Source organism: Corella eumyota, chromosome 3, assembly GCF_963082875.1.
Source record: "Corella eumyota chromosome 3, kaCorEumy4.1, whole genome shotgun sequence".
NCBI classification, from domain to species: domain Eukaryota; kingdom Metazoa; phylum Chordata; class Ascidiacea; order Phlebobranchia; family Corellidae; genus Corella; species Corella eumyota.
Genome location: NC_137492.1, coordinates 1,144,736 through 1,160,822, shown reverse-complemented (window position 1 = coordinate 1,160,822; position 16,087 = coordinate 1,144,736). Strand labels below are relative to the sequence as shown.

The following is a 16,087-nucleotide window of genomic DNA, read 5'->3' as shown; positions in this document are numbered from 1 at the left end:
TTAACCAATGTAAACTAAGACGAATTCCGACAATTTTTGGATTTACCAAAAGTCAAAAATCTTTGCGACTTTAATTTTAATATCGTCTTTATTTTCTCTTCACCGCAAAAAGGTTTAAATTACAAATTTGTTTTTAAATTTTGTATTTTTTTTACAATTTTGTTTTCGATAGGCAGATATATTTATTACCAAACAACAACTACAACAAAAATGAAACAACAAAAATGTACAAAAAACAAACCACCAGATAACCCAAAAAATAATTTTAATAATAAATTTTATTTTGATGACGTCAAAATAACTGATGACGTATTTGTTTTAAATTATCGACGTTTTTGCAAAAAAAATAAAATTTTGGATTTTAACGAATACACAATCGACAAATTGTGACATCACAATCACCTTTATTACGTCACAAATGCAACGTGTGACGTCAGGAGTAAAATAAAAAAAACGTTTTCACCTCGATAGTTTACAAAAAAAAAGAAAAAATGTTTTTACAAAAAAATTTGCAATAGGCTGAAGAATTACTTTTTGTGCTATGTGAAAACCTTATGACGTCATGTGTCACGTGATTTTAATAACTACGTCATCAACAAACAAAGTCCTCTCTTCTAAAATGTTTAACCTTGGCTTGTAGCCCGCCGATACATATCACAATATAACGTCATATATAAGAGAAATGACGTCACTAATATATTAAAGTCACGTGGTCTGATTACCGTCGGTGTTCATCACGCGCGCCACCATGCGGTGAGTGGGCGAGATTGCCGCTTGTGGCGGTAGTAAGCTCTTTTTAGGCGAATCGTTTTCGTCAAGCGGAAGACCGGAGTCGCAAGACACACCCAAATATTTCTGATCATTTTCCAGTTTCTGGTACATTTCTGGCCGCTGGGTGGGGTAAGAGTGGTCACGTGACGAACCCTGGTAAGATTTCTCCGAGTAGGAACAGTCGATGTATTGAGGGGGGTTGTTGCTATGGTGATATTCGCTAGAGGGTGTTAGAGAGTAAGATGTATGCTGCAAGTCGTGAAGTCTCACCAAGATTTCCTTAAATTAAATATTTGATTTTAAATTTGTGTTTTTTTAACCCAAAAACGCATTAAAATGATTGAAATTTATGTTGAAATTGTAAAGTAAAAAATTGTAAACCACGCCCACCTTAAATGACGGCCTCTGATTGGCTGTCTGCCTCCAACATTCGTGCATGAGAGAATAAACTCTGGCTGGGCACTGGTCAGGACAGGTCAAAAGTTGACGTCGTGAAATCATGTCCAGCACTTCATGGTTGCTGTAACCACAATATGGTTGCGAACCATAACTAAACATCTCCCAAACCAGCACGCCGAAAGACCAGACCGGACTTTTGTTCGAGAATTGCCAGTTTTGAACCGATTCAGGTGCCATCCATCTAAAAATATAAGAAAAAACTTGAATTTAAGCAATTTTTTGTTATAGTATTTTAAGCAAGTTTAAAGGCTTTTTTAGATAACTTATAAGCAATACCTAATGCTGCTTTTTTTTGCCATAGTTAGGCTTTAAAAAAAAGACATTTTATGCTGAAAATAAATTATTTAAAACTAATTACCTGATCGGAACTGGATTTCCATTTGGCGAGACTTGATGATAATTATTCCGGTGGAAATCATTTCGTCCTCCGATAATATTAATTTTAAGATCTTTATTAGGTTGAACTAAGATATTGTGAGCAGCCAAATCCTTATGGATATATCCGTGGCTTGTTAGGTAGTCCATTCCATCTGCTACCTGTAGATACATTAAGTTTAATCTTATTAAAAGTTATTGAAAGCCAGTAAAATATATATATCAAAAAGTCATTAAGAATATATAAAAAATAAAAAAAATTAAAAAAATTGGCCTAGCCGGGATTCGAATCAAGAACCTCAAGTACTAACCTGAGTTAGCATTCGAACAATATTGTAACCATCCAAAGGAACAGTTTGGGTTAACTTCTGGTCCGAACTAGGTTTAGATAACGAAAGGTAATGTTGTAAGTTAAAGGCATGATCGTATTCAAATATCATACAGTGAAAGTTATTGTGATTCACAACACCCTGCAATAAGAAATATGTTTAGTAAAATAAAAAAATTTGAAGAAAGAAATTTGCTTGAAGTTGAAACTTTAATTATCTGCTAAAGGGGTTTGTTTAACAACTTTAAAGTAAACAAACTTTTAGGATTTTTTTTAAACTCTTTTTTAATAGTTTAAAAGGTTTAAAATATTAAATCTACTTTTTTATTTGTTTTTTAAAGAAACTCATCAAAAAATCAAACACAGAAAGTTCTGTGACGTCATAGTTCTTGCGCTGTGACGTCATTTTAGAAACTTAAACAAGACTTACCAGCAAGCATGTAATGTTTGGATGACGTAACTCGGAAAGCACTCGAACTTCTTGGTTGAAAACTTCAAGATGACTTTGGGATCGATCCACATCGAGGGTCTTGATCGCCACCTTGTGGATAAAATGACGTCATAATTAATTTGCAAAAATCATTTTTCAACTCAATTTTTAATTGAAACGAAAAAAATTTATAGGATTTAAATTAAATTTTGTTTATAAAAAAATTTAATTCTATTTTTTGTGTATTTTAAATCTGTTTATTTAATTTATTAATTTTCTATGTTTAAAATTTGGTCGAGTAAATTTGAGTAAAATTTTGATTTTGGGCAAGTTGACGTAAATTAGATTTTATCTTTCAAATATTTAATCGATTTAATCTTAAGTTTATACAAAAAACAACTTTTTTGTTAAAAATATTATTTTGACAATTCCATCAAATTAGTTTTATATAATTTCTGTCAAGCAGAACAATTTTGTAAATGTTAAATTTTTGAAATATTTATAAAAATATATTGTGTTTTTCAAATAAATATTTTGACAGATAAATATATTTCTAAAAAATAAATTTATAAACTGTTTATTAAAATATGGGTTTAACTTTATACTATATTTAAAAATAATCCTTTTTACAATTTCTTTTTTGCAAAAATTCGTAAAAAAAAACAAAGTTTAAAATTTCTTATGTTTAGGGTTAAAAACGTGATCTATTTGCACACAATAGTATGTCTATGACGTCATAACATGATATTGTTTAGATACGAATGGCCTCACCTGATTGGTTAGTTAAGGGTTGGTCATATTAAAAAACATTTTGAGAAAATTTTAATTAAATTTTTTTTGTATTTTTACCGTGGGAAAAATCAAAAATGTTTTTGTCAGAATAAAGTTTTTAAAATTGTTTATTTAACAGGGCTTTGTTGTAGCAACAAAAAATAAAAACAATTTGTTTTTTTAAAGTTGTTATTTTTAAATTTCAAGCAACCGTGTTAAGTTAAAATAAACAAAATGTTTTTTAACTTTTTAAACATTTTAAAAAAGTGTCACCAAATTTCAAAGTTTAATTATTTTTCAATTGGTTTATTTAACTTTAGTGACATAATTGACTTAACTTTTTCATGTTGTTTTGAACTTTAAAAAAAGGGTGATAAAAATATTTTTTGTGTGTATTTTTTGTTTCTTTTTTCTTTGTAATTTTTGTTAAATTTTTGCTTATTCATGTTACTGTAATATTATCTATTATTTGCGGAAATTGAGGATTTAACCGCTTGAAATAAAATACTTTTATCTTTTACATCTGCACAATTCACACCTTTGTAAATATCAAAAAAATAAAACAAAAAACTTTTTTGTTTCATTTCTAAAACTAGACAAAAAAAACAATTTTGTTACTTCTAAAAGTAGTAAAGTAGTCAAAGAAGCATCAAAGATTTGAGTTGTTTATTTAGCTTTTAATTGTCGCGTTAAATTTGTTTAAACTTACCGGTAAACCGTGATTGAATCTCTGATCGTTTAAGATTTTACCCTGGAATATTTTCCCGTATTCTGATTGGCCGATTTCCTGTTCAAATAGAATCGACGAAACGTTCATTTCCGGGACTTTGAACTAAAACAAAAAGTATTTAAGGTGATAAAAAAATTTAAAAAACTTTAAACTACACTTTAAAAATTTTTGCAAACAAAAAATCTATATAAAAATAAATAAAAAAAATTAAATTAATATTGCAAGTAACGTTAACTATATATAAAACTAATAAAAAACGGTCTTCCTTAATTAAATAAATTAAACAACAAATGTTTTTATTATTTTACCTGATTAGTAAGTAGTGGTAATTTCACTTTCAATTCAACATCCGGGTTCCTTACTTTAAGTTGTACATCCGGGCTTCTTCGACAACATCTCAGGTACACAATCACCAATAAAACGACGATCACTACTGCGCATGCGCATGGTACAACGATGAATAAAATATTTTGTTGCTCGCTCGTCGGTTTATCCTCGATATTGGTATCTGTAATAATTTTTAAAAAATCTGTTAAAAATGATTTTAATTTTTATTTATTAACAAAAGTAAATACTTTTAAATAAAAGACTTAATTTGAAAAATAACTTGCACACTTAAATATACTTTTAGATAAATTAGTTAACTTAAACACATTTTAAAGCATGTCAAATACAACTAATAAACATTCAACAATAGTGCTTATATCTTTTTTTAAATTCATACAAAAATATAAAAATAATGACGTCACATTTCACCTTTATTGACGTCAGTGCAGCTTGAAACTTGACAATCTTCGATTTTTGATCTCGCGTCGTCGACATAACACCAAGGTTGTGACCTCTGACCTTTGGGGTTACGACAAAAGTTGTGACCCCCAAACAATTCAGGGTTCTAAAAAAATTCAAAAATTAATATTAAAAAAAAACATTTTATTTTTATTAATTAGATTTCTAATTAGTTTAATTAACTAATTTCTAATTTTTTTTATTAAATTTTTAATTTTCACCTCTCCAGCCATTTTAATCGGCCATGATTTGCAAGTTTTTCCAGATTTCGCTACGTTTACGTTGCCACGGTAACTTTCCCCGTAACCATGGAAACAATCGTCGTTTTCATGTGATTGTGACGTCATACCCATCCTCGCACATTTGTTTGTTTGCGAAGAAGGAAGAAGCGAACAGTTTGCCATGTTAAATAATTCCTAAAAAAATAAAAATAAAATCATAAAAAATATGAAAAAAAGTTACTTAAATAGAGTAAAATAAATAAAATAATTAATATTTCTTAATTAATTACTTTAAGAAACAAATTTTCATCCTTGGACGAATATTCATTTTGACAGACATCACGCTTGAGCAGTTCGCAGTCTTCGCGGCAAAGTTTCCCGCCTTTTTCCAGTTTCCCGCCATTGGTCACGTGACATGGAGTGAACACGAAATAACAGAAAGCGGGAACGGCAAATCTCTGGCATTGATTGGACACGTGTCTCATATCAGCTGAAAATTAGGAAAAAAATATAAGAAAAATTAATATAAACAGTTGGTGAAATGCTAGAGGTTATAAAACCAAGTTGCAAGGTCTTTAGTTCGATTCCCAATGATTGCAAAGTTTTTTTTCCTTAAAAAGACTAAAACTAAACGTCCTATGTTTAATTCCCACTGCTTAAAAAATAGTAAAGTTTTATAACTAAGTTGTAAGGCCCTTAGTTCGATTCCCAATAATGGCGAGAAATCTCTCTAAATTAAAATGAAACTTAAGGTTCCAAGTTTAATTCCTACTGCCCCCATGTTCTATTTTACCGCTGGACATTACTGTTGGAAATTCACATACTCAGACAACAGTTTTGTTGTATATATCAGTTGGGTTATGAAGCTGACTAATGAATTATAAAAAATATTTTTCAAACTAACAAATCACTTAAAATTATCAGCTACTTAGATATTTGTATAGCTTTGTTATGACAGAAATACAATAATTATTTATTCAATTATGGAAAAAATTGTTAACTTGAAAAATAAATATTTTAACGCTAAAACTTATTGTAATTTTTTCGCCAAATAAAGAAATTAGTTTGCTTAAGAAATTGCGGTTTTGAAAACTTTCCAAAACACATTAAAATTTAGCAAAGTTTGATTTTAATCTGTTCTGCTTGTAGAAAAATACAAATGTTAATGCGATGGTGAAAGTTTTGAGTATTTGTTTGGAAGAGTGCCATAACCCCCACGAGTAATTACTTAAATGTTAAGAACATAATTATCTTAACCCCCGGTCTGTTTAAACAAAAAATCGACAAAAATCAACTTTTTAAAAACCCTTAATTTTAACCACTTCCAGTGCTGCCCGTTATTTTTAAATTGTTATAATGTTAAGTATGGTGGGTATTATTGTTTGGAAACACTGTGTCAATCATGATTCAAGGTTCGATTATTTTTAAACTAATTTCAATCATGCTTAAAATAATTTTTCGGCTGTCAAGTTGTTATTTAAAAATTCCTAATCATTTTTGCCCCCCTTGACTTTAATATTTTACATTGTTAAGATAAAAAACTTTTAAAATAGTAATAAAATTAAATATTAACAATTTTTTTCTATAAAATTTAACAACTTACCTAATTTTCCAAGTGCTAATGTCAACTGAGCTTCCATGACTTTTTGTTTTTCAAATGAATCAACAAAAATATTTAAACCTCCAAAATAATCTCCGCATACGTGACCTGAATACTTCTCACATTTACCATCAGGAAAGTTGCTTAAAAAAAAATTAATTTTAAGATTTTAAATTAAAAAAAGTGTGATTTACCAGAAAAAGTATGTATAAAATGTATACAGCAGTTATTTGTTAATTATTAGATAGAATAAATATATATTTTTTTAACTTAATTTTGCTTTAGGATTTAAAGAAGTGTTGTTAAAAAAATTAACTGTTTTTAATTTTTCGAATATAAAATAGAATTTTGCTGGAAAAAAATTGTTAAGTTTGTGTTATATTTTGAACGGTAGTAATTTATTAACTAATACTAAGGATAAATATGCATTCATTTAACTTATTTTTGCTTTAAAACTTTAAAAAATATAGAAAAAATTAACTCACATTTTTACTGGTTTTTCATGTTCTCCCAGTGGTGGTGGTCGATCTAAAATAAAAACAAAAAATCAAAATCAACAAAAAAATAAAATAAATCCAAGTTGCAAAAACCTAGACCTTAATCTTTAAACTGAACAAAGAAGTTTATGAAAAACAAAAGAGTTAATCTCAAGTATTAACCACCATGTTGGCGACTTATTTGTTTGTTTAATTTAAAAATATATCTGGTGAACTGTTATGGGCGTTTACTAAGCTCACTACTTTAAAGATTAAAATTTATTGAGACGTTTTACATATGTCGCTGTTTGAAGTGGATTTTAAAATAGTTTTAAAATATTGATTAACAGTTTACTTTTTTTTCCATATCCCCTTAAGTTTATAAGTTTTTGATATTTTTATCGGGTAAGAGTGTTCGGGTTGGGACCTGTGTGAGCTATCCGTAAACGCCGGATTCAAGGGCAAATAGTGTGGCGTTGGTGCGGCTCGAACCCGAAACCATTTATTTATAATTGAGTTTACGATATATATGTATGCCCAAATAAAATACAATTTATTTTTTATAAAACTGCCGTTTGTGGTTTGCAGGTAAATTACCACAGGCAAATATAAATTGCGACCCTATTACAACAATTAAAATGCAGACTATAGGGCGGGCAATCGGTTAGTACAACTAATATATATAAATTAGACTCATGTAATTAAAAAATACCAAAAATCGCAAAATTGCTACGATACATACTTTATGATATAGCGTACATTTTAATATATAAACTATAGCTAATTTAAAAATAATTGAACAATAATTAAACATTTAAATATCGCCTTAATGTATATACCTTTACCCCGACAATTAACCCAATTTTAACGCTTAAGTTAACCCAGGGTTTAACATGTCGCAGTAGTTGACATTTTTGTCGGTCACGATCTGCCAATGATGACAATCTTTTAGTTTTAATATTTAGTTAAAGATTAGAAGAGAGATAAGAGAGATTGGGTTACCATGTTGTGTTTACTGTCCAATGCTGCCAAAAATACTGTTAGCCACATTTCAGGGAGTGTACAAAACAAAAAAGGGGGGAGGACAAAATTAATATTTACCCATATCTTTAAATGTTTTTTACCAATAAAACCATTTATAAAATTCATTAAATTTAAAGCAGAAATGTCTTTAAGATATACTAAAACCCATCCCCTAACAAAAAAGACCCCCCCCTTTGATTTTAATGCCCACCCCTACCCTATTTAGTTACCCCAAATGGGTGTGTATAATGTAAAATTCATTCTTGCACGCGATATAGTTTTATTACCGTGAAGGTGTAAGCGTTGTAACTTTAAACTAAATTGATGGAAGGCTTAACATTTTAATTGAGCATACAATAGTAAGAGCTTGCGGGTTTTAATATCTCTTACTTATGGGGTTTGGGTACTTTACATTCATTTGAACCTGGATTTTAATTTCGGAAATTTCACCTTAATTTATACGGGGGGTGCTTTGTCGATTTTATTTTTAATAAAGTCTATTTTTAAACTAAGAGTTGATGAATCTTTTTTGTAGAATTAAGGTACCTAAATTTTTTTAAATACTCTTTTAAAAGAATGTAAAAAAAGATAAAAAAATATTTAAAACTCACGAAAAGAAACAATTAAATTCGCGTCGTCTTCAATTTGATTTACCCCATTTGTTACGACACATTTATAAGCCCCCGAATCCGGGGTAAATAATTCTTTAATTCGAAGTCTTGAACCCCACGATTTCTGGGTGATAGTGACCCTGTGATCATAAGCTGGGTCGATCAAAAGATCATCTTTGAACCTAGAAGAAAAAAAAGTTAAAAAATTTAAAAAAAAATTTAAGAAAAAGGTTGATTTTAAAAATTGTATTAAAATTGTATAATTGTAATTTTAAAGCAACTCTTTAAACTTCTAAGATAGACTTTATAAAATAAACAAATCATATTTGCAGGGGTTGTTAATACATTGTCTTTTTTTTGCTTTTTTTTTGCTGTTTTTGTTGTTTTGTTTTTCCAGTCAATTTAACAACAAATATTTGTACACAAATTTTAACCATATCTCTTATCCAATACTCCCACAGTTTGATCTAAATTTATATTTATTTTTATGTCAAAATATTTGTTTCTCTGTGTCAAAAATATCACAATGACAGCAACGTTGAAACCAGCTCATTATAATAAGCCAGCCAGCTTATCGAATGTGCTACTTGAAAGTGCTTAGGCTTTGTTGTGGGGCTCATTAACTTAACTCCACGAATATCAACCCAATTCAAGTTAACCCTTCAATAAGACCGCTTATATTTTGTTCTGTAATAATTGACTTTGATCGCCATCCCAAGAAAGCGAGTCCCGTCCAATTCCCACGTCGTTAGATTCGTCTTGTGACGATTGTGGCTTTGGCATAAGCCTAACTAGCACGCGGTAGGCAGTAATTTGAACTTATTTTGACATGTGCAGTGGATAATGTTTCATTGTTTTGAAACCTTTTTACCCCGGCCTGACCTATCACAGGGGTAAAGTAGGGCATAATGTGCTGTTTGTGATGTCATAATAAATACTAAAAGATGACTTAGGGTTACTTTTTTGATATATTTTACCCCAAACTGACCTATCACAGGGATAAAGTAGGGCATAATGTGCTGTTTGTGATGTCATAATAAAGACTAAAAAGTGAATTAGTTTTTTTTTTGATATATCCTCGATGTGAAATATTTACAACATGAACTAGCGGTAAAGTTAAACGCATTAACCCGGTCTTGAAATCCAAATAAAAAAGTTTACTGAAAATATCAACTTTTAAACTTATCAGGGATTAGTTAATCATAATACAACAATATTTAAACTTTAATCAAAAATATCGAAAAAAATCATTTTCAAAAACCTTTAATTTGACAACACTTCATATTTAAATATTAGTTAACCCTTGTTCGCTCATAAATTACTACAACTATGACGTAATAATTGTAAATTGTTTAACCGTTAATTTCGAGAATTAATGATGCGTAATAATCGTTATCTTAATTCGAACACACGTGCGAGAAAACCGCGGTTGCAGAAACGTCATTTTTAACCAATTGTTAAATAACAAACGACCAGTTAAACCGCATTGTTGTTTTACAAGAACAATGGCCATTGTTGTACATTGTTGACCTTGTTTTATAACAATTGTTATTTTAACAATAAAGTACACAAAATTGGTTGTAATGCAAAACAAAATAGTTGAATTAAAATTACCTAAAAACTCATTTTTATAAATTTAAAATTCGTGTTTTTGGCGTAAAATTATGAACAGCGCGACCGTAGATCCTTTGTTTACGTCATAATAAACAAACTATGACGTTTTTCGAGGTTTATGCTCAGTTGTCAGCTTAAGTTAATGCCAGTTATTAAAATAATTTATAAAATTAAGATTTATTTTGTTAAAAAGGCTAATCCGGGGTTAATTTATTAATCCTACCAAACTTTTACGAAACTTAAAATATTTACGAAATGAAAGATTTAAAATTAAATTTCGATTTTTTAAAATTTTGACTTTTAAATTGATTATTTACAACAAACAAATAAAGAGATTAATTAATTAGTTCTCACGGTGCTTAATTGCCAAAATAAATTTTGCTTCAAATTGTAATTAAAATTAAAAATCAAAATATTTACAACTTTAGGACATAAATTCGCTGTTAAAATTATAGCAAGTAATTAAAAATTTAATTTTAAGTTTTTTTTCTTAAAAAAATGTTACTTTAAACTTACCATGTAAATGACATATTTTTCTTGGGCCACCCCTCCACTTTGCATTTAAACTGAACTTTGTCACCAGATGTTGCTCTTTGATCCTTCATCCCTGAACCAGTTACTCGCAGAAAAGGTGTTCCTAAAAAAAAATTGAATTTTAATTTATTTTTAAACAAAAAATAACCAAAAAAAATTTAAAAAGAAATTTAGAAGTCAATTTTTAACTTTTAATAACAAAAAAAGGCCAACAAAACAAATGTGCAAAAACAAAGAAAAAATTGTTAAACTGGATATCCCATCTTTTAAAACAAAAAAAATAACTTTAATTTAATAACCACCATTAAAAATATTTTATATATATTTAAATCGCCAATATTTTATTCTTTTAGGTCAACTTAATAATTGATAAGAAAATGACTTTAAATCTGGACAACATCACAAACTTAAGAAGTTGATGAAACGAAATTTAATCTACTAAACTGTCAACAAAAAAGCCGAAAAGAATGCAGCCTGTCATCACTCATCAAATAAATCAAATGAAATTAACAAAATAAAACAAATATTTAGAATTTAAATATTAAAAAATATGCTAAAAACCTAAAATTAACAATTTTTGAGATCTTATGAAGTTATTTTTTACATTGTACATTTTTGTTATAAAACAATGGGGTGCTTATGACGTGCCACTAACCCCACAAGACGCTATACGTCATCGGAAAAGCGATGTGCAAATAATGACGTAATCATTTTTTAAATTTTGCTGACAAGAAAAATTGAGCAGATGGGCAGCTGGGTAAAAGATAAATCGAAAAATCCAAGTTTTTGGTTTGAACCATTTTTTCAAAGGTTTCAACGCTAGATCTGTCTAATTCTCGAATAAGCGATGGGCACTTATGTCACCGGTTAAAACAACAATACGATTATCGTTCAGTTATGACGTCACAAATGAACAACAATCACCTAAACAAACACAAACCCAACTGGTATTATGAAGTTTGTTATTCGATTTTAAACTTAATTCGACAAATTTAATTAAATTAAAATGTTCAATAATACATCCGAGCCCAGCCCTTTATACTTTAGATATCAACCCAGCATGAACGTGTTAAATAAAAGATATTGAAATGAAGCGACTCAATAATAACAGAGATTTTATTCAAGTTATTTTCCGGTCTCTGGTAACAGGATTTCAAGCGTAAAAGAATCCATCAACGACTTTATTGAAAACCTTTAATTTGCGACAACTCAAACTTTATTGAAAACCTTTAATTTGCGACAACTCAAACTATGTTGTATCTTATACTATAATATCGTCGCTAAAAATATGGTAAATATGCCATGTTTTAAACTATGGAATTTGGATGTTTTTGCAGCATTGAATTATTTATTGCATTTTTTATTATTAAAATGAATGGTGGTTAAAAAAACTTAAAATTTTTCACAAATTAAAATTCCAACTTTAAGGAAATCAAAATTAACAAACTCCTGGCGTTTACGATTTTAGAGAGCTTGGTAATTAGGTTCTAAAGATTGAAGTACCTTTCGTTATAACGTGACCTGTTTAGCGATAATTTAAAGTGTTTTTACATCTAATGAGAGTGTTGTTTAAATCCAAGAACATTGAAAATTTACGATTGAAATTCTGAACCAAAATTAACCGAAACTTTTAAGAAAGTTTTCATTTTAAAGTCGTGCAAGTTTTGAAAACAAAATACTACGAATTAAGACTTAATTATATGATATACAACATTGTTTTGACTTTTAAATACCCATATTAGGTTTACAACAATGTACAAGTGCATATTATCATGATATTGTACAATTATATTGGTCTAAATGTAACAAAAAAAATTAAATAATTACCTTTGGCTGGGTCATCATTTTCAGTTGTGCTTTTTCTAAAAAATAAAAATATTTTCAATTTTAAGACAGAATGTTTATTTTCAAATGTTTTGTAACAATAAACATAGTTAATAAACAAACAACAAACAAACAAAACTTGTTTGAAAACACAACAGAAATGTAATCCTTTGTTTGTCATAATACCACTTGTATTATACAATTAAAAACGTCGCCATCAATCTTTGAAAGTTCGGTAAAATCTTGAAGTTATGTTTGTAATGGTTTGTTTATAAATATGTTAATTATAAGACAGACGAAACCACTTTAAAAAGGAAATGTTTAACTTTAATTAGAACTAAAGAACGAACATGTTTTAATTACTGTATACACGATTTAATTTTAATAATTTAGCAACGTCATAGTTACGTAATAATTAATGGTTGTTTTAAAATGTAATATTTACCAAAAAACGACAAATTACTTGGACTTTTTAAAGAACAAAAAAATTTGGTAAATTTAAAAAAAAAAACTTTGAAAAATCAAAGTCCCAAAAAGATTAAAACTTGACATTTTAACTTTTGAAAACTTTTATCCAAAAAAAAGTTTAAAAATCACGTTTTATTTACTTTTTATTTTGGTCAAAACTTGTTATTTATTTCCACAGTCAAACAGACCCTAACTGAACAAATAAAAGGTTAACCCCTAATTTTGACCCCGTCACGTGATGTTTGGTTGTCAGGTGACGTCGACTTACCCGTCATGATGAGTTGATGACGTCAGCAGAGGTCGAAGTTCTGGAAAGTTTTTCGATTTTCGAGATTTCAGCGAAAACGTTACTAAAAAAATAAATATTTTGTTTTTTAATAATTTGTTTACAAAAAACCTTTTATAATCTCATAATTCCCTATTTATTACGTCACGTGGGCGGTAACAAAAATATATAATGACGTCATAATTGGGAGACAAAAAACGAAGTCGTCTCCAGCTTCGCATTCCCACGAAAAAGAAAAAAATTGTTCCCACGAACTGTAGAGCACTTAATAATCGACAAGAACGCTTATATCTACTTTAACATTCTTCTTGTTTAGAAATATCGAAGAGGTCGCTCCCTAGTTTGCTAAAATAGTTTTAAAACGCGAAATTTTCAACTTTTAGGCTCTCTTAATTGATAAATCGTTTTAACAGGAACGAAAACATCTTTAAATTGACTTTTACACATTCACAAACAAGCGAACCAGGTGTGGTGTCAAAGTATTTACATTTTGAAGCGAACTTTGCTACCCACTTAGTTGGTGGTTGAACAATATTTACTTTGTGGTAGTTTGTTTAATAATTTGACCTCCCTAGTCAACTTTTTGGCACGGAAGGAAAATAATTTGATTTCACAACTTGTGACGTGTAGCGGTAACATTACTATAAATGCATAAAACGCATTATATTTTACCTTAAGTTAAGTAGACTTTTCCAAATTGTTAAAATTTAATCTTAACGCGCTATTGAAATAGAAATTGCATTAAGTGATTTACATTTTTAAAAGATTTTTGCGGGGTGTTTTAAACAAGTTTTTTTAATGTTTAAATATTCGTGTTGTTTACATTATAACAAATCCTTCAACTAGTTAAGAATTAGTGTTACATTAACCAGACCACCCAACACAAAGTGTTCTAATTCATAAAAATGAACACAAGTTTTAGAAAATGTGATGCGGGTATTTGTATGAATCATGTTTTTCTTGCAAGAATTTTTGCAAATATTTTGACATATTAATGAGATTATATCAGCAGATAAAATCTTGTTGAAAATCTACGTCTTGAGTTTGAAAAATTACACACTTATTAAAACGGTAAAGTCACCATGTCTGCGCAGAACTCCGATTGCTAGAAAACTGCTCTTTTTAGAACTAAGTGTTTAAACGATCCGTCAATCTTGGACAATGTTGTGATTTTTTGATTTGTTTTTGGTAAACTTTACGGGCCTTGCGCGGTGCTGAACGGTCAATTTATTAACGTGTCACGATGTAGACTGACTTAACTTTCCTGGAAAACTCGATTAAAAAACAAAAAGTTGACAAAATTTTGAAATTAAATTTGCAACAATTTTTGATCTTCCCTGTAAGCTTATATTTAATATGCGGTTAAAACTAATTTTATTTTTGCAATTCCAATTATTAATTTTTAAAAGGTGTCATAAATAAATTAATTAAATTTTGTTTTTCTTTAAAAGTTGCGCAAGCAATATATTATACTGGTACCCACAAACTACCGCAAAGGTTAAACTAATACTGTTGCGGTAGATCACGCAAACATATATATCACTGTTGTATCTCAAACAAAAAATCCGAAATATTCAAAATAGATAAAAATACTCCAAAAATTCGAACTCATATATTTGCGATAATATCAGCGGTAAATGATATTACCTTATCTTAAACTATTTCTGAGTGTTCGTCTAACTAACACGTCAGAACTGGTTCTAGTTTTTATTCCATATAAGGCTATACTGGACTTTAAAAATATTTAGAAAAATGTTATGACATGAAATTTAATATTGTTGATGGAATTATTGTTTAGAATTGAGGACAAATCAATTATATTTTGACCAATGAAAACCCTGACTGATAATCGGGTAAATTTGTGGATTAAGAATTAGGTTAAAACGTTTTAAAATAATTTAAAATTTTTTTAAAATTTAAGAAAACAATTTTTTATTTAAAAAAAAAAGTTTTGATTTTTTAAAAATTTTTTTTGTGGGATCAATCACCAAAAACCTCGGGCTTCTGGGTTCAAACTCGGAAAGATAAAACCCACCTGTGTAAATCACCCCTAAGCCCCAGTTCCGCCAAATATTAACCCCCGTTTTAACAAGTTAAGCTGACCCGCGTGCAAATGTTAAAACAAAAATAAATTCAAATTTTTTTCTAAAACTTCAGTTTTTTTTTAATTCTAAATTTTGAAATATTTGAAAAATAATTGCGCGGATAAAGTAATAATAATTACATTAAATTGTTTATATAATTTACTTAACACCTGTCCAATAAACGTAACACTACGCATATCCTTTATTTAAATCCCAATTAAGTGGCTAAATATTAAATAAGTTATAAAATTAAAAATAAAATATGGAATTTAAATTAAAAATAAAATATTAACTAACTCACCATTGACGCAGAAAAGTAGAAAAATCAGAAAAATTTTGAGTTTGAAATTTCCGACTTTCATTTTCGGAATAAAAATAATTTTCTTGATAGTTCTTGAAATCTTGATATTTGCAGCAATAATCCAACAATTTCAATTTAAAACAGTTCTATAAAATTTAAAATATCTGCAAAACAAAAATGAAATTTAAATCAATTTTTAAATTTTGATTTATTTACAAACTAGTAATATTATTCTTTATATCTAAACATTAATAATTTATATTTCAATTTTTTAACTAAATCACAAAATTTAATTGACAACCAATCGAACCAAATCATTTCTGAGTTCCACTGCCTGTGTGTGCCGAGTTAAATATCACATTATGACGTCACAATCTCTCTTTTTCTTTTTTCGC

General features: G+C 28.6%; 1 protein-coding gene across 1 annotated transcript; it reads right to left on the bottom strand.

The window, feature by feature from the left end:
* Nucleotides 1-157: 157 nt before the first annotated feature.
* On the bottom strand, nt 158-15,848 carry LOC145746506 (inactive tyrosine-protein kinase transmembrane receptor ROR1-like). The gene is made up of 17 exons (XM_082564802.1): nt 15,693-15,848; nt 13,290-13,371; nt 12,557-12,591; nt 10,712-10,832; nt 8,582-8,763; nt 6,957-6,999; nt 6,475-6,614; nt 5,162-5,361; nt 4,872-5,066; nt 4,621-4,756; nt 4,173-4,372; nt 3,844-3,966; nt 2,364-2,474; nt 1,917-2,075; nt 1,589-1,767; nt 1,162-1,411; nt 158-1,050 (listed from the first exon to the last, which is right to left on the bottom strand). Exons 1-17 carry the CDS (start codon nt 15,751-15,753, stop codon nt 706-708), a joined length of 2,562 nt encoding a protein of 853 aa, XP_082420928.1. The 5' UTR covers nt 15,754-15,848; the 3' UTR covers nt 158-705.
* Between the last annotated feature and the right edge of the window lie 239 nt (nt 15,849-16,087).

Coding starts and splice junctions, on each gene's coding strand:
- LOC145746506 (XM_082564802.1), bottom strand. CDS start 15,753: ATGAAAGTCGGAAATTTCAAACTCAAAATTTTTCTGATTTTTCTACTT. Junction 5,067..5,161: donor ATGAAAATTTGTTTCTTAAA/GTAATTAATTAA, acceptor TTATTTTTTTAG/GAATTATTTAACATGGCAAA. Junction 1,051..1,161: donor ATCAGAGGCCGTCATTTAAG/GTGGGCGTGGTT, acceptor ATTTAATTTAAG/GAAATCTTGGTGAGACTTCA.